This window comes from Pipra filicauda, unplaced genomic scaffold (genome assembly GCF_003945595.2).
Source record: "Pipra filicauda isolate LSUMZ 115617 unplaced genomic scaffold, ASM394559v2 scaffold263_size1117673_pilon, whole genome shotgun sequence".
Lineage (NCBI taxonomy): Eukaryota > Metazoa > Chordata > Aves > Passeriformes > Pipridae > Pipra > Pipra filicauda.
In genome coordinates this window covers 319,823-347,328 of record NW_024104380.1, presented here as the reverse complement: position 1 = coordinate 347,328, position 27,506 = coordinate 319,823, and the positions used below count along the sequence as shown (strand labels likewise).

General features: G+C 40.0%; 1 protein-coding gene and 1 long non-coding RNA gene across 3 annotated transcripts in view; one reads left to right on the top strand and one right to left on the bottom strand.

The window, feature by feature from the left end:
- The window catches only part of LOC113983912 (BMP/retinoic acid-inducible neural-specific protein 3), a 166,384-nt gene that overhangs the window by 37,310 nt on the left and 101,568 nt on the right, over nt 1-27,506 (bottom strand). For both annotated transcript variants that reach the window (XM_027713513.2, XM_027713514.2), the window contains exons 5-6: nt 9,891-9,996; nt 7,297-7,533 (exon numbers count right to left, since the gene is read on the bottom strand). In XM_027713513.2, coding sequence (XP_027569314.1) covers nt 7,297-7,533; nt 9,891-9,996 — 343 coding nt within the window. The remainder of the gene's footprint in view (nt 1-7,296; nt 7,534-9,890; nt 9,997-27,506) is intronic.
- LOC113983915 lies at nt 17,400-18,845 on the top strand. Its single transcript, XR_005563870.1, has 3 exons — nt 17,400-17,508; nt 17,955-18,069; nt 18,677-18,845. It is a non-coding gene; the product is annotated as an uncharacterized LOC113983915 (long non-coding RNA).

Here is a 27,506-nt window from a genome sequence, read left to right as displayed (position 1 = left end):
ACTGCCTGGTTTGGGGTTTTTTTTATTTAAGCATAAATATATTTTTAGCAAATTAAGTAAGTCTGGCTGCGGCTGTTATTTTTTGATTGTTACATAAAATGAACAGAAGAAAATGCCCCAACAGATGTCTTACTCTGTATTACAGTGTGCTCAGCACCCAAGAGTATCTACATGCACGAAAAGCGACTATGCAATTCTCTCTTCTGAGAAGTACAGAGAGATTTGTGCAGATTTTGAGCTCAAATTTGATCACTTGCTATGGGTGGATGTATTGACTGACTGTGTGACTGTCTCTGACTCTGGAACAATCTTAGAATTCCTCCTTTACAGCTTCTTTACAGCCTCAATAACCATCAAGGCAATGCTGTCCATCTGTAACAAATCCATGAGGCTGGCAGGGAGCGCAGAGAATTCTCCCCTGAGCAGCTGCACTTCCAGCTCGGAGCCAATTGCAGTTTTCAGTCTGGATTTTGCTTTATTTTACAGCCCTGTGCAGCCTGGGTGTTGGGAACAACTTCCACCGTGGAAATGGGGACCGGGGTCCTTCACAAGAAAGAGCAGAGCAGTTTTTGGAGCCAGGAGTGAGGGCACGGTCCTGTTTTATAGAGACATTGGAGTGGGAGCACGAAGGGTTGGTCAATCCTTGGAGGAATCACGACTCAGGACCACCACCCATCCCACCAAAGTGTGATTTTTAACATGTTTTGTCTTTTAGAAAGATTCAACAGCAAAAATACCGGCCGAATTTGCAGAGGAGTCTCTCTTGATTAAGGGCCAGATGAACTTCAAGAGTGAGAGAAAACTAATTCTTCACTTTTTCCAAGAGCAGCTTTGGGCTCTTGTTGGGCTTAGGTTTACTAAAAAAAAAAAAAAAATATCTGCAGATCTGTGCTTAGTGAAAAGAGCCTTTCTTGTCCAAGGTTGGCATTTTACAGCATGGCCATATTTCACATGGGAAAATGTGAGCTGAAGGAGAAGGGAGAGAGTTCGGGAAGTGTATTATCAAAATATGGTGGTTTTCCACATTTTGCAGTTTTGAAGATGGAGATACAAATTCATGACACTATTAAATGGATAATTCTCTAAATCTCACTGCAGACTAGGACTAGGAAATGCTGGAGATGATCTCTCCTATTACTTTCTGTGGATTTTACATAAAAGTAATTATAGAAGATGCAAATGCTACCCCCCCCCCAAAAATGGCATGCTTGAACTTGCTCATCTTTAGTATTACCGATATTTAATTCAGTAATAAGCTTATCATCTCCTCTATTAGAACTCACTTTCTGCAGCCCTTTAAATCCAATTCTTTTATACAAGAGATTTTGGGAACATCATTAATTCAATCATTGTAAAGAAATGGAAAAATATAATTGAACTGAGGAAGCAGGACTCCAAAGTCTCAAAAGCAATCTCTGCTGATGCAAACAAGAAAACTTTGGGAACGGCTTTGCAGTGCTACACATTAACTGAGGATTCAGACTGAAGTTTTAGGTGAACCTTTCAAAACTGTGGATTTTTTCAGGTGATTTTGAGTCAGTACATGTAAAAAGTAACCAATGACCAACAGCAAGACATCCCAGAGTTATTAGGGAATTATGAAATGCATTAGACATGAAATCCAAAGGCAGTGAATCTAGGGATTTAAGAATAGCTTGCAACAGCAATTCACTTCTGATAGTGCTTTTGCAATCAAAGCAGTGACTGAGGATGGATGCACAATGAAAAATAGTTTCAGCAAATATTAATGTGCAAGTTAATATCAATTTACTTTGGCTGTACTTCTATCACTGGCACTTTCTGTGATACTGAAATTTACCTTTTGAATTATCTCTGTAAAGCAGACACAGAAGTGACTGAAAAAAAAATCAAACTCGACATTTTGAGGAGTTGTTTGTCATTTAAGGCTGTAGAAGGATACATTTCAAAATATTTACAAGGTGACTTTTGATGTTTAATTATGTCTGAAGCCACATGTCTGGTTGAGTAAACAGAGTTTGTGTTATTGGCCCAGCTCTGCAAAGTCCTCCATGGCTCTGGCTCTGATCTGCTTAAGCTGGTGCTGGACATCCAAGCACACAAGTCAAATCCAAAGTTAATGGACTACAAAGGATTCCAAAAGGCACATATTTCAGTGCATCACTGAATCCCCTTTAAGCCCAACCGTGGCAGTAAAACTTGTGTCCAGTTTGTTGCAGGCCTGCTATTCCTTCCACAGGATTTTGTGCTTAAACTACCTTTGAAAGAATGAGGTTTTAATTTCAAAGCTCCTTTGAAATGATATCTCACAATATTTGTTGCACATCAAGGAAACATTCCCAAAGAGATTCTGTTACCTTTGAGGGGGAGAAAGTTATTCCACTCCCAGCACTTGGGGAATGTGCAAAGGGAAGGCAGAAGCTGCCGTTGAATACCAGATATGGGAAAATAAATGCCTGATGGAAGATTTTCTTTTCATGTTTCCAGGAGGCCTCATAAATGCCAGGCATAAAAAAAAGAAATTATGAAAATGCACTTTTACCATTTTCTGTTGTTTGAGCAACCCCATCATCCATGTCCTTCTTTATGTTGATGGCCTTTTTTATTTAGAAAAATGAAATTAAGTTGCTACAGGGACTGCTACAAATTTCTTTCTGATGTCAACAAGCAGATCACCTTAAAAGAAAATTGCTGTCCTTTAAATTGTTTAAATGAAGTGTTCAGATTTCCAAAGGCACTCAGCAGCCAACCAAACTAAGATCACTGTACAGGCAATGTGTGATCATCTTCTCATCCCTGCTGTCAGAATCCAGAGCCTGTGGATGTCTCTGGGGATTTTCCTGACTTTTGTGTGTTATAGAGCAGTGGGTCATAATCTCTGCAAAATGTTAAATTGCCAGTCACAATTGTGGGTCAGAATTTGCTTCTTTGTACATTGGCTTGACAAGACAGTCTCAAAAACTTCCCAGAGCAGTGATGTGTAACAAGACAACATATTTACCAACACCATCCTCAACACTGCTGCAACCATAAGCTGTGGAAGTCCTACAGACTTCCAAAATTTGAGATTTTTTTTTTTTCCAAGGAATCTTTTGATGCTCTTTATTGTGGGAAACTAATTGCACTCGAGTGCTTAGGGCAAAGCTTCCTCCTGAAATGGGAAGACAGAGTTTAGTGAGAGGATGAGGTAGGAGGAGCACCTGGACAAGTACATGCTGCTGGTATTGGGGGCAGAAGGGGTACAAGAAAATTGGCAATGTTAAAGAATAACACAGTGTAAAGGTGGGGAGGCTACAGGGAAGTGTGGCGAGGATTGCAGTGCTTTAATCTTTAATCCAACTAACATGGGTGGGCTCCATACTGTGAAATGTCAGTGCAACCCAGGGACGTGTGGTAACAGCAGCTCAACTGCATTATCCAGTTGTGTCTCAGGCTACAGATCCCCCTGGAAGGCCACTTTCCTGCACTTTGAGAGAGGGTAAATGAAACACTGCTTGATTCCATGAGAGGGGACATTTTTAGACCTCATTTTGGATGGTAAGAGCGCAACTTCTTGGAGTGGTGGTCTCAGGGAGAACTTTGCTTACACAGTAATTCCAAGGCCTCGAGAAACGAATGAAATTTGTTATTAAAGGTTGAACAGCTGCTCATTTGCTTGGGTTGTAGCTGAGTCTGGAGGCCAGAAGATCTGATAAAAAAATAAGCAGATGGTTCAGAGTAAACAGTTTGAAGTAGCTCCTGTATTTTCGTTGAGAACTTAGCACAAAACCTGACTTAAAGAACTGATATGAAGCTCATTGAGCTAATAGTGATCAAGTATTTATTGCTGGAGGGCATCTAGAGAGGTGAAAAAGGCAGCCAGATTTACTGAGAGATAAATAACATACTGCTCCACATCCTCCAAAATGGCATTTGAGTAGTTAAAAAGTTCCTGAAGAGCCTGAGTGGAATCCAATCTGCACACAGCGATGAACAACACATTCTGAACTGGAAAGTGCCCAGTCATCTAATTTGTGACAGTCACAGTGGCTCAAAAGAGGGCTGTCACTCCCAGCAAGCCCAAATTCCAGACCAGAGTCCTCCAGGGTGAAAAACAGGAAAATTCTTTGGTCACAGAGCAACAGGATGAGATGGGAAAGAACATCTGATCCAAAGCCCTGCTGAAGAGGGGCCACCCAGACCCAGCTGCCCAGGACCATGGCCAGTCACCTTGAATGACTCCAAGGATGGAGACTCCACAGCCTCCCTGGGCCAGCCAGGTCACCCTCATGGTGAAAAGGTGTTTACTGAGGTTCAGAGGGAACCTCCTGTGTTTTAGTGCCCATTGCCCCTTGTCCTGACTCTGCCCCCTTTGCACCCTCCCTTCAGGTATTGACACACGCGGTGCCTGAGCCTTCTCTTCTCCACGTGAACCATCCCAGCCTTCTCACCCTTCAAAAAAAACCCTCAGTTGTTTTATCTTGAACAGACAGGAGGAGAGATAACACCCAGGGTAAACAAACCATCTTAAATGGAATGTTTAGTCCTTCCTCTTTAAACTAAATTCTGTCCACAGGCACTGTGCACGACCTGGAGTGAACCTGGTAAGTCTTACAGGTCTGTATTAGGGGACAAGATTAGTTTCTGGAGTCAGGGGACTATTTTGTAATATGTAAGATAAGAAAGGGTTTGGAAGGCAGAAAAGTCAAAGAATTAATTCGCTTGTATTTACTCTGCTTGAATCTGGAGTTCAGAGTGCCAAAGAAGAGAATTCACGAATTCATTCGTGCCCCTGCTGTTAACAGCAGTCTATTTGGGCCAGCAGTCAGTGCTCTGGATTATCTTGCCCCTCGCTACTCAGACTGAAATTACTACATAATCTGGCTTTGTTTCTAGCTAATTGATTTTTATTATAAATAGATTAGAATAAAACACCGTACTCCACTCAAAAGCTGACTTCCACTGATTTAGACAAAGACTGGGTTTAACAGTTCCTTAGTTTTGCTGCGTAAAGGACCCTCTCCTTCCCAGAACAAGCCATTAACATGAATCAGAGCACACTGATATTTTAGTGCTTTTCATAATTTAAATGTTGCTCAATCTCCAAACGTTTCAAAACATGTCTCAGTGGTTAGAAAAATATCTGTATCTATATCACTGTGGCTGGAAATGCTCTCAGATCACGTGTGACAGCACTGGAAGAGCTGCTCAGGTGGAAACACATAGTTTCTATTGGGAGTTGAATGCACAGGGACTAAACCATCTATCAAAAGTTCCCATGCTGACTTTTATACAAGCACAGACCCATACAAGGTTACCCAGCTCACCTTCCCATGAACATCTTTATGCAAAACAGTTTCTAAGATAAAAGCAGAAATTTCCTCAGCTACCTCTGAGATATGGAAGTCATGCTTGGTATATTTATTAGGTTAAAAATGATTTAAATAATTCAAGGACTAAAGAGGGGAGTGTGGCATATGTTTTAATGATGTTAATAACCTAAATTTCACACTTCTTAGTAACCACACCTACCACCAATTACCTAATTGACAGATATATGTGAAGTTGGCATTTTAGTGATTCACACAGCACAGCTAAAGAGTCTTTTTTAAAAGCCCAGGATTTAACTCTTCCCAATTTTCCCCTGACATTCATGTCACAGACCTGAACACAGGACTGACAACAATTCCCACTCATAATTCACTTGATGCCCATATAGGGCTTGCCATAAGAATCCTGCACAGATTCAGGTGTGTGTGCTCTTCCAGCTTAACTAAAATTCCTCTTAGGAAGGTTCCTTCAAATGACATTCCTCGGGCACTGAACAGTGTCACATCCATTCAAACAGGCCAAAATATGGTAAAATATGTGTCCCTCTGTAGAGCCAGTGCACTTGTCCTAGTTTGCAGAGTAATAAATGACAGCACAGCTCCATAAATACTTAAAGGGGTCAAAACAGTCACTGGGAAACTGCACCCAAACGTTCACAAAACAAAAGCATGAATTCAGGCTTTTACAATCAGAGAAGTCTGTGATCCTCCAAGGGGAAGCATTGTAAATCCTGGTGTCCTGCTTAAAAGTGAGAACAGGGATGGGAAAAGGGCCCAAGATCTTCTAAACAGACTCAGGTTTAGGCATCAAGTCTCGCTAAAAGTTGCAACGGCTGAAATTTGCACTGATATTGGGTCTCTTGAAATTCTCACTTCTCCTGAATTGAGGAATCAGTCTTCAGTAATAAAACAACAAATACAAAAAATGATTGTATCTAAAGTACTGTCCATTCACAGTTAAGTATTGTACTGATATTTATCCTGCTCTTCCCATGACCACTGTATAGTCTTCTTCCCTCCCTCTGCTACTGATTTGTTCTCTTTCTCCAACACAAATCATTAGAACCTCTGATTTTTATGTTTTTTTCTGACTCTTTCTTATCTCCCTCATTTCTGTTTCTTCCTCAGTGATTTTTCCCAGGTCTGCTGAGCTCTCCTTAACTTTTCCCACCATCTGGTTAGACAGCTGTTACTGATACCACTGAGCAAGTGAGTTGTGAAAACAGTTGTTCAGACACTGATTTTACCTGTAGTTCCCATTCTCTGTGGGACTGGGAGTTCTGATGATCAGGACAGGGGAAATGATGTATGAAACAAACCTGGATGCCTTACAGAAAAACTAATGTGGCACAAGCAAGTTGTAGAGACGACATGGACAGGGCCAGTTCAAACAGAAATCAAAGGAAGAAGCAATTTGTCATCTGTGATGGGATGAATTTAGTCAATCAAGGGCTGGCTTTGCTCTCCATGTCAGCTTTATGACATTGCTGGAGGGACAAGATAAAGGGGAAGTGCAGGAGAAACTCTGACCCCACACTGAAAAATAGATGTGAAATAAAGCAGCTGTTTCAGCTGCAGTACAGAACAAATATTCAGAATGCATATCCAAAGTTTGTAACCTGGCTTTGTTCCCATTTTTCTGCTTTCTGCCAGTACACTTCTTGCTCCAATAGGGACCAAGTTCTCATAGCCCTGGATGCCACAAAGCACAGTAGAAGAATAGTCAAACACATCTACCCAAATCCTGAGGTGAGTGAACAGACTGGGATCATCATGAGCTGATGATTAGAAAGTTGTTATTATTGTAACTTCCACTCAGATCCAGGATGAATTTTAAAACATTTACCTTTAGATGTGTGAATTCTGGAGACATTTGTTGAATAAATACAGCCTGGTCTAGTGGAAGCTGTCCCTGTGCATGGGTTGGAATTAGATTAAGGTCCCTTCTAACCCAAACCATTGTACAAAATACAGCCAAAGAGGGGAAAAAAGAATGCCAAAATCTCACCAGATTCCTCAAATTCACTGTTGTAGGCATTCCAAGTCTCACTTATGCGGAGCAAACTTTCTTCCATGGCTTGAATGTCCATGTAGGGACAGTTGCACTCGGGGAATTTGGGGCCACACTGACACCAGCAGTCATTGTCCTTGCAGATGAACTCCCCCTCGGAATTGCAGGCAATGTAGCTCAGGGCTGCCTGCACAAAGTGTTCTTGCAGGTACTCGGGCAGGATGACCTGGAGGCCTGAAGGAAATGGAGTAAAATATTATGTTATTAAACACAAAGGAATGCTTGGAGCCAAGCAGCTTCCCCAGCACGTGTAGCAAGCAGAGAAACACTCACGAAAAACAAAAATACTGATGAAGGGAAAGAGATAACCAGGACAAGTGGTGTGAGGGTGAACACTGCCATCCTAAACTGGGCTTGTTTGCCATGTTCCCTTTGATACAGCAAGATATAGTTTGTCTAAAGAACTCTGATTATCTCTCATGTTTCTGTAGGGGTAAGCTAAGGATGGGAAAAAATTGGATGGGAGGGACTTTTTGAAAAATAAAATTTAGCTGATCTGTTCATTTTTTCTCTGGGATAATTCACTGGATGTGATGGGCTACAAAACCCTGAGAAAATAAACATTCTTAAATCTCCTTAAGGAGAAAGGGGGCTACTTCAGCTCCAAGGGGGTTTCAAAACACAAATCCCTCTGCTGTGTGCCCTCACCCTGCCATGACATATTGGATGTGACACTGATGGACCAGAACAGAGCAGGTGGATCAAAATCTCGACCAGAAATTTAGATTTATTCGTCTGAAAACTCTGACCATCATTTATGAGGACCCCAGTGATGGGAATGAGTATCTTACGCATATATAATATTTTATAGCTACATTAGTGATCTACCAAAGAGCCACAGCGAGGTAAATTATGCATTTTTATTTACTATTTGTTCTTATTTTCTGTGACAAAAATAAACTCTCTGGAAGCAGTGGAGCTTATTTGTGCTCCAGGTAATTTCTCAGCATATGAGTTGGGTATTTCTGATGCAAGATTTTTTTTACATGAGCACTTGGGCAGTTTCATAGAATCATCCCATATTTTTAGGTCTATACAAAAATATAACTGTAACAGTAATTTCATAACCCTTCCAAGATGAAACTCATATTACAATTGCTGAAACCAGGTCTGACTCTTTCTTCTATCTCATGTCAAAATTTGTAAAACTCTGCTGTTCCCTGAGTGAATTTTTCAATGTATTTGTATGGTTGTGAAGAGCTGTGAAAGGAAAAGAAAGCCCAGACAAACAAACATGAGTCTTGTTCCATTCTTCCACTAAATAGTTTACACAGTTCTGACAATGTATTTCTGCTAAAGACAATCCAATGGCAACCAACCACTGCCTGAGGGATGAGAAGATTACTTTCTGGATTTGAACAGACAAACATCATGAATGTGCTGGAAACCACTAAAAATCACAAATTATTTCTGAAAATACTCCTTACATCCCAAGGGAAATGAATTTTTTTTTAAATATACATTCTATCTGGGGAAAAAAATATAATTTTATGTTTTTTTATTTATTCTGAGGAGACAGAAAGGAAAAAGGAGAAAAAAACACATGGATATTTTAAGCAAGACTCAGAGAGAATATCCTGAGAGGGAAGGGACCACAAGGATCATCATCCCTGAGAGCTGTTCTCTGTAGTCACCAACAACTTCACACTCTGTCCAATTGATTTACAAATCAATACAGAAACGTTTAAAAATTGGAAATCATATCTCCCTGCAACTGCAAATTAAGAATTGCATTGTTTTCTCATGGTGTTTAGTCAGAGGTCTGCACAAATACATACATTAAAGAGAATTTAGTGTGTTTTCATAGCAATAAGTTGTTCCTGCTTCACCTGTGTAACTGGATATAGCAATTCTTAGCAGTCTAATCCTGTACAAGGGGACTTATCGGAAATTTTTATCTGCCTAAAATGCAGGTTGGGAAATGCATCTCCTGGAATTGAAAAAGAAAATATTTAAAAATTATGACTCTCTTCCTCCTTTTCCTTTTTCTGTTTCCATTTCCCTCTATTTTTTTCCTTTTTCATTTTTATATGTGTATAATTACCACTACTTTCCTAATGAGTGAGATGCTTAACCTTCCAAATTCCCCAGAGGAGGAGCCTTTTGGACTCCTCCTTATTTGGAGTGTTTAAAAATGTATATCCTGCCCCTCTGGCGACTCCCTGAATTTTGGTGGAACAACTGCATGAGGTGCAAGGTCCTGCTCAGGATGTGCACTCCAAATGTCCCCCCCTGCTTGGTGGAATCTGGGAATTCAGGCTGTTTAAAAAGTGTGCCAGTGGAGGAGGCTAAATAGGGATGCAAAATGTTAACAGGGCCATTCAAATTATTTTCTGACGGGTACAGAAATTGTTTCTATTTCAAAGGCAACACGAGGTACTGACATTTCCTTCACTTTGTCTCATTGCACAAACACACACACAGAAATTAGGAAAAATGACCTTTCACGGAGGGGGGAAAGAGAGAAAAACAAGCAGTGTGATAAATGTCACCCCGTTCCAAAACAAATGAGTGAAATTGCACCTCCGTACCTTGCAACTGAATCTTGTTTTCAGGACTCTGAACCAGAACTGAGCTGACAGAATCTAGGTTGTCATAGTTACTGCAGCCAAGAGGCCCCGTCCGTGTCTCTGTCACCTGTGGCAGGGGAAGGGAGAAGCACCTGCTGGATTATTCGAAGCAGAACTGAGGAGTTCAGAAAATTGTTTCGTGAAATTTCCCTTTAATTCAGGCCAGCAATGCATTTCAGACTTAATCAGGGCGAAATAACTCATTTTAATTGCAAAAAGGAGGACTGCAAATGTTTCACCGATGCCACAAACTGCAGGAAGGGATCTTTCCATCGCAGGGAATCCTCCCAAACACTATAACATCACAACACTATACAAATACTACAATAGTACAGTGCTGTAGCAGTGTAATGCCATCCCAAGAGCCAACCAACAGTCTAAACACTATTTATTTCTCATGGCTGTGGGAACTACAAGGTTTACAAACACGAAGACTGGGATTTGCTCTGTCAAAACTTGTGCACGTGACAACTCCTTGTTGAAATCATGGAAAAAACTTTGACTTTTCCAGTGAAGCCCAGCAGGATATGGAAGTAAAAACCTTTAATGAGCTATAACGGTGGTAGTGGTGGGATATTCTTCATCAGGGAAGGGTGTCAGGTAAAATCAGACACAAAATTCCAGACACTGTCCGTTGTAGTCACCAAATCCATGGGCACAGAACCAAAGTCCAGCTGCTTTTATCAAACAGAACCACCACCAGCAGAGCTCTGGCTTCACAGCTGAGGATTGTGTTTGGAAAAGAGCAGTGACTTAAATCAGAGAATCACAGAATCATTCAAGCTGGAAAAGCCCTTTGAGGTGGTGAAGTCCCACCATTAACCCACCGCTAACCCACGTCCCCAAGCATCAGATCTACACCTCTCTTGGACACTTCCAGGGATGGTGATTCCACCACTGCCCTGGGCAGCCTGTTCCAGTGCCTGAGCACTCTTTCAGTGAATAAATTTTTCTAATATCCAACCTAAATACCCCCTGGTATATTTACACACACACACCCCTCCCATGTAAATATATTTAAAATTAAAAAAATAATAATAATTTATGTGCTTCCTGGGATATTGTAGATAATTCTTAAGCGTCAACGAAGTGATTATAAAGGGGAATTTATTTTTAAAATGAAAATGTAGTTTCTGAGCAGTGAAGCAGGGCTGTGATGCCCAGGGCAGCTGGGTAGCACCACAGCAGAACAGGCAGCAACAAAAAGCCCAAACCCTCAGCAGAGGTGGATGTACCACGGTCTCACAATTTTTAAACTGGATTGAGTGCTGTGGAAAATTCATTGGCTTGTAGTTCCTTTTCCTTTATATCAAGACCAGGCAGAAAGAAGAAAGTGGAAGTGGAATAAAAGCAACACAAAGACTCTTGCACAGGCATCACATTTTGGCTTGGACACAGCTGGAATGACAGCTGTGATTTACCTGGGATCCTTCAGTCCTCTGCCAATAAGGAGTCCAAAATTCCACTCTAAAATCTCCTTTTTTGGTAACACCCCCAGCCCGTTTACAGAATCCCAATCTCTTTATACAATAACAAAGAGAGTTACCCAGATCAAACAAGAAGAACAGCCAGAAGACAATAAAAGGCAGGTGAATGTTGCAGTGAGTTTTATCCTAGCTCAGAAATATTATGCTCAGCCTTCATCTGTGCAATTCTTTATTTAAAGCTCCATTTATTTTAGTGTTGTTTTTGTTTGTATATTATTATGATTTTCAACCACTTGAATATAAGGCAATGGAGCTTCACAAAGCCAAATGAAATGTATAAACTGTAAAGCAAATCTTACAATTCCTATCCATTGTTATTACTCTTATGTCTCCTGAAATCACAAAATAAGGAAGGTTAGTAAGTAGCTTTTTGGTTATTGTGCCCTTTTTGTTCATGTTTCTTCACTCCATCTGAATTATGCAAAACATAGGTAGAGACTACCAGTGGTTTGAGTGAGAGCACTTGGTGTATTTAGGTGTGCCAAGAGGCAGAATGGGGAAAAAAATCACCATTAAAAGTTTTTTTACTATTAGGGACTGGTTATATAAATACATTGATTCAGAAGAAAACTGATTCTATGAAAAAAAGTCGAGGACAGTTAAATTTGGATGTGACTTAGAGATGTTCATGACTGTTACAAGGAAGTAATAAAATATAGTTCTAATGACAGCAATAAAAGACAATGCTTAATGAATCAGACAATAAACAAGGACTTTTTCTAAACTTTTGGTTTGATCTTAGTGTTACTGGTATCACAGATGATTTTACATTTTTTTGTTTCAGGAACAACAGAAGTGAAATTGGAGAGGCAATGGCACGTCTTTAATTATCTTCCAGGCAGAGAAGTGTGACTGTGTTCAGTCCCGAGATCACAGCTGAAAACTGTTTTGTCTGAGAGTGCACAAAAAAAGATGAACCAATAAGAGGAGAGGGAAAGGTAAAATCTAAATGCAGATTATGCTGAGATGGTCCAAAGGGGACTGAATATGCACAAAGAGCACCAGAACCACATCCTTGGTTTGTTAAGACAAAGAACACGAACTCACAAAGCCAAACACCACAGAACAAAGTTATTTAATAACCAAACCCCCTAAGAAGGGGTAACAAAACAAGGGTGAAATCTCTGCCACGAGCCAGGCAGGCTGTTCTCCAGCCTTGTTTGCAGAGATTAGCACAGAACAGGTTTCCCTGGGCAGCAGGGCTTTCAGCTCCCAGAAATAAACTCTAACAATTTGGCATTAATGAGACAAATGCCTACAGTTTTGAGTCAGTTAAATCTCATAACCATGGTGATAACGACCCGATTATAAGTGCACTGAGAACACAACTCCCGGCACTTCAGCAGGGCTGAATTCTTGTGATATCAGTGGGTAGTATTTCCCTGGGAAATAGTCTGCTTTTTGTGTCCATGATAATTAAGCCTAGAGAAGACATTCCTAATAAAAGAGAAATGTATTTCTGCGGAGATTTTGCTCCTGGTGTGTCCTTTTCCATGCACAGAGCTGACATCCCTAACGCTGTGCTGCCTTCATAAAGCACTGTCCTCTTCTGAGAGACTCTTTAAAAAGGTATTTGGCTTCTAAGGAAGAGAACTTAACCAACACAAAGGAGGATGAGACAATGCTGGTCGCTTCAGAACAGGCAGCCACATTCACATCCCCATAAACCTCTTTAATATTTTGAACATTCAAATAATTATTTAAGCAAACTCATTGTACACACGTGATGGAAGAAGGTCTGTTCTGAGCAACCAGTGCAGGCAGAAGGCAGGGTAAAGTCTGGAGTGGGGAGAAAACCTGAAGTCCTCAGGATTCTCCTAAATAACATGGTGGTGGTGTTGGGTTGATGGTTGGATTTGTTCATCTTAGAGGTCTTTTCCAACCTTAATGATTCCATGACTCTCCCCTGGACCTCACCCTCCCCTGTTCCCTCAAATTGGAATCCCTGCACATTCTGCAGTCAATGCTCATTTCACCTTAAAAAAAGTGATCAAATGAATAGGCACTAAATGTACTTTCTGGTTAGATGTGGATCTCCTGCCAATTCTCTTCTTTTTTTTTTTCCCCCGGGCTTGACAGTTTTTCACAAAAGCACCTTTCTACCAGCACTTCCCTTTGCCACACAATAGTTGCTGCTCTGCTGCCCTACTTATGTCATTGAACGTATTAAAAAACTCCCGCTAATTAGTGGGTAATTAAAATAAATCAAATTTTCTGAGTGTTCCAAGGACACTTCTCCTGCTATGGGCTTTTCTGAAGGAGGTACAGACAAACCAGCAGCATTCACAATGTTAGGGGTTGGATTCACGTTTTCAATATCACTTCACCAATTGCCAGCATTCTAAAACAATACCTCATAGGCATGTAATGCTTTCAGCACATTTTCTACCAGAATAGGGCTGATGTTTCAGTTTGAAGAGCCCACTAACTCAGGAGACCTGGAAATGCTCCCACTGTATTTTTCTGTCATCTGTAAGACGGAATAGGAACAGTAAACTTGATCTTTCTGCAAGAGAAGTAATTGCAAAATTTCCATTAACTTCATTACAAGAGGAATAATGACTTTTTTCAAGTTTTTGGGCAAGGAGACAATGCTGAATTTTACCAAATGCAACACTTAAGCTTCCCAAGAGATCAGTCTAATCCTTCTATTCCCTCTCCTTTTTTATTGTGCTCTCGGGAATTTACTGGGAACCAGGCTGTTCCACTACAATGAGATTGAAATGTATTCTCCTTACATAAAGCATTAAACACTCCAGAAATCAGAATATTCTAGGAACTAGAAATAAACTCCCACTGTTTGAATTCTGCTCCCTTGTTGCATTTGTTAAAAAATATGATGATATTTTTTTAAAGGCTGTTTAGGTTCGTGTGATAGGGAGCAATCATCTCTCAAGTCTATTCCCCACTATCATAGAGAGTAATTTATTGTCTGTGAATTCCCAGAGAATCCACAAGAACACTGAAAGGAGTCTGGCAGCACTGACAGTCCTGGTATCACAGCCACAGTTTTCCCCTTCTCAAGGACATTTTTAATCCCTCGCCTGTGAGATGCCACGTTCCCGTGGCATCCTTCTGGAATGCAACCAGGAAGTTTGCAGGAAATGAGGCCGCTGGAAAACCAGTCAGGGCAGTGTTGCCAGAGCCTTTATTTCCTGCATTTTCAGAAATCAAAGGTGCATCAGCCTCATACAGAGAATGAGGACAGGCACTCTCTCTGAAAGAACAGGTTATCTCTTTTAATTAATCTTGAAGAACAGATGACAGTGAAGTTCTTTTATGGACAAGCAGCAGAGCTGGCAAAAATGTAATAAGAACTGACTATTTTGTCTCAGTTTCCATTTAGCTATTTCTACTTGCTCATATCTTACTTAAATTAACACTAATATTATGTTTTCAGGGCTTTTATGGCCTAAAGAGAGAGCTGAGCAACAAACAGTAAATGAAATCTATATATTTGGTTTAAAAGATAAAATTAGAAGCAGAGAGGACAGTGCAGATACAAATTAAAATGATATTTCATGTTTATAAAAACCTCAAGGTATCTGCAGAAAGCAAAAGCAAAGCTGCCTACTGAAGCAAAACCCAATTCCTAACTTTGCATCCTTTTCCAAACATAATTCCATTACTATACAAAGGACAAAGAAATTTTGGGGCACAGACTGTAAAGGGAGGCCATCTTCTTACATCTAACTACAAAATCCCAGGCAAGGACTTTCCAAGAGTATTAGGAATAGGATTCATATCTTCATGGATCAGTTCCAATATCCAGTGCTAAGGCTACTGGGATTTTTCACTGTGTCCCCATTAATTTCAGGAAGACAGGATGATTTGTCCCTTTATAATACTCACAGAGGTTATTAGTCATAATAATACCGCAGTTGAATGAAAAACCTATTTTTTTTTAAGTTGGGAAAGTATGAAGAAAAACTGTAATCCTTCCTTAATTACAATGAATAGTTCAAATGTTCCTTTTCTCTGTGAAGTATAAGGAAAAAGATCATGTTGGTAAATATGAAAACTAGCTTTAGATCATTTGCAAACATTTTACCTCCAAAGGGGTCAGTTTCAAAAATTATATATGCATTATTTTTTAAGAGGAAAAAAATAGAAGAAACTTGTGCTAATGAAAACGTGTGACAGGTTAACATTAGATCCTAAAAATAACGCATTTAAAGACCTGAAGCTCAAAAATCAAAATGATAAGGGCAGGTTAATTAAGAACCCAATTTTCCATGGAGATCCTATTAGGATTATATGTTTCTGTGCAGTTCTAAAACAGAGAAATAATTCTCTGGACTATTTTTGAGTATCGAAAGGCAAAAAAAAGCACTTCTTTAACATGGCATCGGTGGTGCACAAAAATATACTGCACACCCCGCCTGCAGAGGCTTTTTGCAACTTTATACAATCATCTAATTACAATATTCAGTTTCTGATTACAATATTTGGACATCTGTTACACCCACTCCCAAAACCGGCCCTCCCACAGCACTGCCCTCCCCACGCCTCCCCAGTTTGAGTCTGTGGTCCTACAATGACCACCCCTTCATCTTCTTTGTCTACCTCGTCTCCTCTGACCCTCTTGGAATGGTTTCAAGGCCCCTGAATGGCTCTGACTACTTTTACCAAGTGTTATGTCTCTGGTGGGTCTCTTTCCCAGTGCATTTTTCACAGACAAGGAGCTCTTCACCTCGTTAAAATCCCTTGTGCGTTGAAACCCTTAACAAAGAATGTTAAACAGCATTTTTAGAAATCTGGTACAAAGACGTTTAGCAGGCTAAAGGTACTAACAAGCCACGCTAAAACTTTATACAATATAGATTTTAAGGCATCACTTATCCTTTTCAGCAATCTCTCTAACAATTTCCTAGCTGAAGCTGTTTCCAGCTCTAACATTTCCTGCCTGGGTGCACGTGTAAACTCCTGATTTATTTCTGCAGTTCCCAGCACTCCAACCCTGAACACTCTGCCCCTCTCCCAGTGACATCCCAGCAGGACATTTTGCACGCCCATTTTATTTTCCCATCCTCCAGTCAGACTCCCCCTCGTGGGGTTGTCATTCCAACCTCTCCAAAGAAATCACATTCCTGTCCATGCCTCTCTGCTGGCTCGCTCTGCCTGCCTCACATACGTGTTTGTAGGGATTTATTTTTAGGTTCTACCCTCATTACTTCCCACCCATTTATTCCCTCTGGTAAATGACTGTAACACATTTGCCCTTTCTGTCTCACTGGTACTGCCAACTCTCCATTTATAGTTTTGCTAAACTGTTATTTTTATGCTGCTGGTTTTAATGCTTTCCTGCACATTTGAAGACCTACCTACAGAGTCAGCAGCTACAACTGATCTATAATTTAACCATTAAACCCCTATCAGATGTTTGAGTTAAAGGGAGTTTAGCTTGGTGAAATTTGTATTAGAAAAGAAAAGCAATTCAATACTGAAGCTCTAAACTTCATTTCACAGGGATGCTTCTCAGTGGTAGATGAGTAATTTAGGTCTGTTGTTCTGTAACTTTGATTGATTATGTTGTTACACGATGATTGTGTAGGTTAATCTGTGGTGAAAGCAAATCTTTGCCTTTAAATCCCACAGACTCATAAAAAAACATGGAAAGAAGGTGTGAGACTGGAATCTGATGTGCAAACACTGCTGCAGTCAGTATGTATGTCATGCATAGGGCATGGCCACATTATATGAATCTTACTCAAAGTAGGCCATTAGGATTGACAAACTTGTTCACAGAATCATGGAATAATGGAATTATGGAATCATCAAATCATAGAATCACAGAATTATGTAATCATAGTATCACAGAACAATAGAATCATAAAACCATACAATAATTGAACCATAGAATAACTGAATCATAGAACCACGGAATCATTTAGGTTGGCAAATACCTCTGAGTCCATTGAGTTCAACAGTTCCCCCACTAAACCATGTCCCCAAGTGCCAGATCTACACATCTTTTAAATCCCTCCTGGGATGGGGACTCCCTGGGCAGCCTGTGCCAGGGCCTGAGAGCTGTATAAATCATAACAGACTTAAGATTCAGAAACCAAATCTTTGGCACCTACCATGAAAATGTATGTGTTGCTTTCTTATTATTTGATAGGGGAAAAAAGCATCTTCGAATATTTATCTGCAATTGCATTTGAAACTCCAAAGGCCAATATCGAATTAGCTGAAGAACAGTGAACCAAACAGATTAGTGCTGAATCTATTCTGATGCCTGCACATACACTGATGTTTTCTAAACTATTTAAGTGAGTTAAAGGAGCAATGCCCATAACCACTTCCCTGGAAGTGTCCAAGGCCAGGTTGGACAGGGCTTGGAGCAACCTGGGCTAGTGGAAGGTGTCCCTGCCCATGGCAGGGGGTGGGACTGGATGGGCCCCCTTCCAACCCAATCCATTGTGGGATTCTATAATTTCAGGGCTTATCTGCAAACAGTTTAAACCCCAGGGGTCAGAAAAGAAGAAAACTGGTTCTCATTTACCACGTTTAATCTTCGTATTGAAATTATTCACAGCAGAAGAAAATTCTCCCAAGTTCTCTCTGTTGCTATTCCAGTTGCTAAGTCTGGAATGCAGAACCATCAGCATTTACAGCCTGGCTGCAGACAGAAGTAGCTGAGGAAGCACCAGGTAAGAATGAGTGGGAAAGGAGGTGTTTTATCTGGGATGTAAACCTCCTGTGTTAGGACAACTTGCTGCAAGCCTGAGATGAGGGCAAATACACCTGAGGGTGTATTTGATCAAGATACAAATATTCACACAGTTCTACCTAGAACTCTCCACTGTGAACCAAACAACCCTTCTAATTATCAATTATATGTATATAAGTAAAAATTACTTTTCAGGTAACAATTTTTGTTGCTGTGATAATAAGCACTATGATAGATAAAATAAAAATTAAAGTCTTACTCAGAATAAAAGCAAAAACTGAATTCATAAATTTGCTGACTTTGATTAAATAATCAAAATATTCATAACTTCAAATATAGCAAATGTAACTCAGGTATTTCTGCAAATTTACAGTAATAGAGACCATTAGGAAACTGGAACACAAAGAATTCAAACATAAAAGCCATTTGGAGAGATAGGAATTACAGCTGGGTGGGGAACCCCTGCAGACACACCGAGATCCTCTATTTTCCTCAAGAAAATACCAGATCCTCCCCAGTGCAAATCAACATTGCCTGTAGTGGAACATTGTGGATTTGCACCATGGGCATTTCCATGTTTTTGGCAGGTGGAAATACCTCTGGCATTGAGGCTCTGGCTCATCAAACTCTGCTCTTGGACCTGAGCTCATTCACCATCCTGAAAGACTTGTGGGTGAACGAGCTGAGTGCTCTTTGGAAAGTTTTGGCCAATAACTGAGTGATTCTCAACGTTGTTATTTCATGCACAAAATAAAAAGAGATATTTAAATGCACAGAAGCCTGCTCTTAGAATTAGGCTCTGAGGGCAATGTTATCCAGACAGACTGCTGTGCCCAGCTGGCAAATCCTTCAAATCATCCTGATTCGTGGGAATAGAAAGACCTATCAGATATCAAGATCTGTTCATTAAAACGTGCACGAATGTGTCCTACTATGGGTCTTGCATTGATACGAATTTTGCAAAAGATGTTTAGAATACAGAATCTTGTCCAAGGGTTTTATTCATTTCTTTCTGGTCCTGACATGGATGAGACAACGCCGAGGGCAAAGAACGACGCATCAGAAGGGCAAGAGCATTTCTTCCACCAGAAAAACAGAAGAAGAAAGAGCTCGAGCTCCTATGAGCATGAGAATTTAGGGAAAGAGGGAAGTTCAGAAGGAAAAAGAGGTAACATATGAAAAGAGAGCAGCACTTATTATCCAGACTGCAGAAGTCCTGTGGAGTGAAAGGACTTTGTTCTGCTCAGAATCGAAAGGAACTCAACCACCAGCAGGTTTTGTTTTGTTCCCATGCAGACTAACATGGAAGTTAGGGCACTTCTAGGTATCCAAGTGTCCAGCTCCTTTCATGATGTGGGAGGTGAAAAACCTATTGACAGGAGTTGTTCTCAATTAAATGTCATACATAAGTAAACATGTGTAAATTCACGTGTGTCACCCTGTATTTTCTTCATGCCCTTTTACTTCTCAGAAAGTTTATCTTGCCTGTAGTGCACAATTCTTTCTAAGCCATTACACTGTGACAGCAGGGTAGAAATTAAATCACACACTGTAGACTTGGCAGTTTTGTACATTTTCATCAAGGAAGGACAGATCCTCCCCAGTGTGAACCAACATCAGAGTCAGAAAAGCAGACCCACATCTTTAAGCACCATTCTTTAACCAAGTCTGTAAACTGCTGTGCTTGAAGGAACATGGGCTGTTTCTTTCTGACAATGATACAAATGGCTCAGTATTGCTGAGAATGTCAGATTTCAAACAGGGAACCAGAGTAAGAACAAAGTTCTTCAGTGGACTAAAACATGACAGGGAAAATATTTGGAAAATATGGTCCCCTTCAAAGCACGTTCTCTGTTATTGTCAACTTATTTTTACACCTTAAGGATTTCCTGAAAAGTTGAAGGAAAAACATGAAATTTCTTTTTCCAGGCTCTGGGTACTCCTGGAGAAGATACAATTAAGTTTCCTTACAAATCTACCTATTTAGTGGGAGACTGCATACACATATCCTCCATTTGGTGGAATTATTATAAATATTGGAAAATTATGAATTACTGTGACAGTGAAAGAAAAGGGGGGGGATATTATTTATTTTTGTATTACTTCTAATAGAAATCAAAGGAAAAATACCCAAAGGCCATGAAATGTATGAACTCTTCCCTGGGAATGAGAGGGTTGAATTACTTATCTACAGAGATAATGAACAGTATTTTGATAGATTGGGAAGAGATAGCTGGGGCTGAACTGTGAAACTCTGATCTCAGTGATAGGGATGTGCGTGCAAAGGCACTCCTCTGACATCAGTGGAGTTTGTTCATCAAAAAAGGTCAGAATCTCACCAGGTAAAATTAGAAACACCTTTTATTTTACTCACCCGATTCGGTTACGAAGTCTAGAGAACAGTGATGAAACTTCCAACCTTTAAGACATTAAAGATCTGAAAGTAAAGATCACTCTATAATACACAAAGTCCCCTGGGTGAATAATTGAACCTTTCTTAAACCCAGCTCCTGCTACAGTGTAGAGAGGCATTATATGTGTCATCTTGTAAGAGATTAGGTTACAGTTTTGCTGTCAGACATGGAAATCCTGCTGAAGCACCTCGTGGAGGTCTATAGGATAGAAATGAGGGTGGAGTGCAGAATGATGTGACTCTCAGTGCCAGTTACCTACGGAGGATTCTCACACAAAGGATATTTTCAGGGTTTTTTCACACTAAGTGGATAGATTGAAAAGGATGGTTGCAAATTGAATCCCAAACTATAACAGCAAACATGCAAAAATGTATTATGGGCAAAAATTCTCTAGGAAAAATAACACGTACACGGAAAACTTGGCACAGCCTTTTATTGTTCTCTGCTCTGATTTCTTCTGCCTCATAGTCTCTATTCCTCTGAGATATTCCTCCTAATCTGACCTTTGTGTTCATACAAGCTGTTGATACACGATATCTCGTATTTCTGAGAGTTCACAGGCAGGGAAATGTTCTGTGAATTTTATAGTCCTTGCTTGACATTCTCTGACCTGCTGACAGGCAGTAGCTGCCAATTAGAGAGCGGAGGCCAGGCAGAGTGCTCAAGTTTCTCAACCCAGCCAGAATAAAGATCAAATTAAAATCCATACAAATCTGAGTGCCTCCACATTCGTGCTGGAGTGCTCTGCTCTAACTGCACTGTTCAATATGTTCACTGTGCATCTCTCAGTATTAAAACCCTTCCCCATCCTCTGGGTTTATTTACTTTAGTTTCAGGGTTTTTAGGGAAAAAAAAAAAAAAAAAGAAAGAATATGGAACATTTAAGGAACTGTGATATGAATTGTTTATAGGTTTTTGACAACTGTGATGCCAAGTGTTGTGTGAGTGCTGTTAAGGTCTCTCATTTACATATGGATATTTATAGCCTGCTCAGGGTTTGGCAGTCTTTATTTCCCTGGCTTTGTTTTTTTTTTACTCTTCTCTCTTGACTAAACTAAATAATTAATATACCAGACTCCTTCAATTTGTTTTGCTTTATCATGTCATATGATCTATCCCTTTTTGTTGTTGTTTCGTGATGCTGGTTTTTTTTTTTCCTAAGCGAAGAAGAACAGTTATCTAAATTCTCTCCAAAAGGCATATCCCAGCATCTCTATTATGTGCTATTTTATTGGTTAGGGTCGGAAGGGACCCTAAAAATCATCTCATTCCACCCCCTGCCATGGGCAGGGGTACCTTCCCTAGCCCAGGTTGCTCCAAGCCCCGTCCAACCTGGCCTTGGACACTTCCAGGGATCCAGGGGCAGCCACAGCTTCTCTGGGCAACCTGTGCCAGGGCCTGCCCACCCTCCCAGGGGAGAATTTACCCCTAATGTCTAATCTAACCCTGTCCTCGTTCAGCTTAAAGTCATTACCCCTTGTCCTCTCTCTGCTTGCCCTTTCCAAAGTCCCTCTCCAGCCTTCTTGAAAGCCCTCTTTAGATACTTTAGGTTTTTTCCCCCCTTTTCTCTCATGGTCTCAAACAGTGAGGGCCACGTTCTCCCAGGACTCGTGTTGCTTTACCCACTGAAGAGTTCACCTCTCTGTCACCCTTCAGAGAAAGCAGCCCTGGAGATTCAGATTAATTAAAACTCAGCTGTCCAAATGACTTAAACTTGTTCTTAATATCATCACCTTAAATTCCTCCATAAGATATGGAAATAAATCCCTAGCCTTAATAATATTTAGCGTGTTCTCAGAATTAGTTAATAATCCACACGTGGCAGTCACAAGATTTCATTACACCTGTGATGAATTTAACCCAAAGATTTCCAACAGCTTCCAGAGAAAAATCTATAAAACCTCCTGTATTTCATTTTTACAATGAGACAAGCACAAACCCTGTGCTGTAGAAGATGGTACAGAGACTTCTTTGCTACCTGAAGGGTGATGCCCAGGGTCTAATTGCAGGTCTTCTGGTAAGATTAAATAATGACCTAAATTTAAATTTAAAATTCTAGCTACAGAAATAGTGAGCTGGGTTTGTGAAGCTTTTAATATTGAGTGGAATTTCCAAAGAAACCTGCAAAAGCATTCAATTCTCACAGAAATGTCATGGGAGGCAGAGATTCGAGATCACAATTTCTGTGTATTTCCTAATTTTTAACTCCCCCTTTGAAAAACTCCAAGCTTTGGTCTCGGATGGAGGCAGTTCTGATCTCCCAAGGATGTGGACAACTGGGAATTTCATAATGGTCTTGAACAATTTTGTATCTCAATATTTGGTTGTTTACGAGGCTTCTCAGCTGCACAGTCTTAAATTCTACCCACAAATTGAACGGATAAAATGAGGGCAAGAAGGGTTCAAGATCTGGATTTCAAAAGCTTCCAAAAAATTGGCCGTTCGTACAAAAGTGTGCAAACAATTGAGATTTTGAATTTGCCAGAAACCTGACGAAAGCACATGGCTTTATAGTATTTCAGCATTTCTACTTTTGATTACAGCAACTATTGGAACCCACGGAAAAGCACCTTCAAATGTGAGATATGAAAGGAAAAAATATTGAATCAAGCAAGCTCCAAAACAAAGAAACACACACACACAAAAAAAAAAAGGTCTGTATTTCAGGCTGAGTTTTGAGTGAGAAACTAATTTCATTACACTTAAGTTTCCTCTCTAACAGCCCACCATGAGTCATTCACGGGTTAATTATAGATAATCAGATACAGTTACCATCACAATAGAGCCCTGTTCATTGTAATCGAAAGTTTTCAAAGACAACAAAATGCTTAAATCTCTCATAGCAAAGAAAAAAAAAAAAGTGTTTGGGGGAAAGTAAAAAGCAAATTGCACAATAAAATTTAATTGAAATTAGAGGGCACATTCTCAGGGATGTTTATTCTTTCTCACTCAGATGGAATAAATGGGCTGTAATCTGGCTGTAAATAGCTGGTGGAAAATTCAATTTATGCATCTGTTCTTCTGTTGCCTCCTGTTCTTTTGTTGCACTGTGGCTGTCCTACAACTGTTTGGACCCTAAAATAACATGTATTCTGTGGCCTCCCGGCCCAGCTCCCATGAAAGGAGATGAATTCTGGGATGGAAGGTGATATCCTCCAAAAGAAAAATACTGTAATCCCCCAAGAGACAAATACTGTAACAGCCTCACTTTATTAATGGCCGTGTTCCAACATAACTCTGTTTCTAATTTTGCAGAACGCAGTGAGAGTGTTCAGTAATATTCAATTTACTGCGTAACCAACGTGGGTTTTCTGTGCTCTGCACAATTGTTTGGACCTTCAGTGGGTACAAACCAGCCTGGCTGTGCTTGTGTCCCACCAGCACCGGGTGGGAAGAGCCGGGAATGTCTCTCATAACGACACCCCCCAGGGAAAGGGAAGAATTCCCTGCCTTCACCTGTGTTCTGCTGCCACAACTGGCCGGGATTTTCTTAGAGCACACCCCACCATCCTCACGGGATGTTAACAGGGAGAACTAACAGCCATCCCTGCACCTGAAGGGACTTTTCCTGGGAAAATGCTTCTCAAAGGAGCACGCGGAGGAAGCGATGCTGGACCTGGAATATTTCAAACACACCGGGATGCGCCTTCGTGGAAATGTTCCTGCAAACCAGGCACAGCCCTCGGGAGCTTGGGGAGTTTCCAGTGAGGCCCTTGAGGCTCCAAACTGTTGATTTAGCACATGAGCCCAAGGCCTTACACTAAAATGCATGAATTAATACAATACTAAAGGAATGCACGTTCAGGGACTGTTAAATAAGTTAAATATTGATACAAGCTATGGGTTTCTCCCATGGACATTTTGATTTCCAGTCAGATAATGTTGTAGCAGGATGATGTTACCTTTTTAAATGTGGACTAAGCAATGTATTGTCTGTGTGATTAATGCAAAGCCTCAGGGCTGCTTTTAAGGGTAATTATGTCACAGTAACAAACTTGATTACGGGCAAATTTGATTAACAAACTTGACTCATCAAATTCATCTCTCCCACTCCTTTCCTCATACTGCACATTAGCAGACTTTGCTATGAATAGCGTTGTTTCTCCCGAGATAAATAAAAACTAAATATGAAGGCTTTAATGTTAATTCTCACTTTCCTCTTCTTAATGCTTTCCTTTCTCTGTGACAACTTCATTTTTTGATAGAAAAGCTTAATTATAGAACTTATCAAAATATTGTCTTCCTGCATCAGTCCCACAAAATAATATAACAAGAATTGTGAGAAGAAAATTCAGCAATCACATATCTCAGTGACTTTGAACAAAGAAGATAAGAACTTCTCCAGTATTAATTGTTTCAATTCCATAAGCGAGAAAAAACTTATTCATTATGTGTTGCTTTCTAAAGAGACATCCTTAGAATTTAGGAAAACAGACATCTCTTGTTGATTTTATTTTTTTTTTCCAGAAGACTAATTGAGCTTGATCACTCTCACCTAATATTTGATGCCTTGTTGATTGGGCTCTGTAACTCAAGAGACTTAATGGATCTCATTCTGTGTCCCATCTGTAAAGACCTTAGACCTTAATCTATTAAGGAAGAATTCATTAGTCTGAGAGGATGGAAACATTAGGAACTGAGTGGCCAAACCTGGACACAGCCCTGATTTGTGAGGGGGTGAGCTGCTCATCCTCTTTCCTGTGCTAAATAAATCCATCCTTGGGGGTGCTTTAAGGCAGCTTCAAGACTCTGTTCTGCTGCTGAATGCTTTTTTTTTTTTTCCTTACTATTTCATGGTGCTGTAGATGAGATAATATTTCTTTCCAAATTGTTATTTTTACATTTTTTTTTTGTTGATAAATAAATGATCACTAAACCTTATTAAGGTGTTCCTGGTTTACACTGCACAAACCAGACAGCCTAAAACACAGAAAAATCAGGAGAAACAAAAAATCACAAGGAAGGACACAGAATGAAGGAAGTAACTTGCTTAGAACATACGCTGTGGTGTTTATAAATATTATCCTTTTGCTTTTTAGGAGAAAACCTGCCATTTTTTTCATATGAATAGAGAAAGAAAGAGGTGTGAGAGTGATGTAGCTTAACTTGAAAAGGGAGTCTTATACTGATTTGGGGGGAAAAAAAAGGAAAAAATATTGGCTTTGGTTATGGGAGGGAGAGGGGGTGTCTGTATAATTCTGAAAGAAAGAGAGTGTCTTTTTAATCTCTCTTCTCAAATAATGTTTTAGGGGTGTCCAGCCACGAAGAAAGCCATCTCTGGACACTACAGTCCCCAAATACTGTTGCTGTGCAAACAGTTGTGCAATTTTTTTTTCACTCCTGTCACAGTTTCAGGCTGCCCAGTCACAGGAACTGTGACGAACCAACCAGTCAAACAGCAAAGCAAATTATTCCTGTTCCTGTCGAAGTCCAAACCTGCAGGAACTGGAGTGGCAGATCTCCTTTGTGCACCGAAGTGCTCTGATTTAACTGCAAATATCATGGCTTTTGATTTGTGTTTTAAGCCTTTTCTGTTCCATATAGCATACTGGGTTTTTTTTCGTTTTATTCACATACACATTCCCAAAAGGATAGTTATATTCTTCCTAGGAAGAGGATGAGTTACATGAAACATTATTAATACTCTGAGTTCTCTCTTCCTAAAATATAAACAACTCTGCTAGTATGGTACAGTCCAGCTGGGTGAGCTGCCCTGCCACCATTCCTGGATGGATGGGACAGGAGGAATATCCTCCATGTACCAGCAGCCAAACTGAACAGGTGCTGTCAATCCACAAATTCATATTGGCTTGACTAACAGCCAAGGTAGTTGGAAATTACATCTGGCTTCAGGTGGTCTTTAGTGAAGATCTTGGTTACCAGTGGAAAGATCCAACGAGCAGAAAGGATTCTAAATCACATTTTACATTAAGGCTTCCATAATTACTGCATATTCAACTGCAAGCTAAAATTTTATTTGCTCTTCCGTGCTGGAAATGGACTGACAGAGGTTGTTTCAAATAAAGTTATAGAGCTACTCCAAAGGAAAATTGTTGCTTTGTACTGTACCTGGGGGACTCTGATCTTAGCCAAGCATCCTCCTGTGAGGAGACTTCCTATGAGTGACCTGCAGAGTCAGTAGACAGAATGCTTTCACTGACAAACTGAGCTAAGAGAAATTCCTAGCAGAAAATAACAGCTCTCCCTAAAGCTGTAGAGCCAAGAGCTCCAGATTGTTCCAAAGGGCAGTAAAAAAAAATAACAGTAATAAAATTAATGTTTCAGGCACAGGAGTACAATAACTACATTAAAAAAAAAAAATTAAAATAAGAGGAAAAAGAAGGAAAGAAGTAGGAGAAATAGAAATGTGTCTGTAAAAGCAGTTACTGAGCATACATGTACATGAGGTTGCCTCAGTGACCAAACACTAAATAAAATTAATGTTTCAGGCACAGGAGTACAATAACTACATTAAAAAAAAAATTGAAAGAAGAGGAAAAAGAAGAAAAGAAGTAGGAGAAATAGAAATGTGTCTATAAGAGCAGTTACTGAGCATACATGTACATGAGGTTGCCTCAATGACTAAACACTAATAAAATTAATGTTTCAGGCACAGGAGTACAATAACCACATTAAAAAAAAATTAAAAGAAGAAAAGAAGTAGGAGAAATAGAAATGTGTCTGTAAGAGCAGTTACTGAGCATACATGTACACGAGGTTGCCTCAATGACCAAACACACCTATAAAGGTGTATCAACCAAATTATGTACCATTCACCCAGACTAACATCATTGCTGCATCTTCAGACCCTCTTCTAAACTAGAATCTTCCTTATAAATCGAGAACGCTTCGATTCAGGTCAAAAAAAGCTCGGAATAAAAAAAAAAAAAAATCATTATTTTGCTAGGAACTATTTTTTTGTTAGGTTGTTGTGTTTTTTTTACTAATCAAGCCCCGTTTCCCCCGGGGGCAGCAGCCGGTGAAGAAGGTTGTTGCGGGGGGT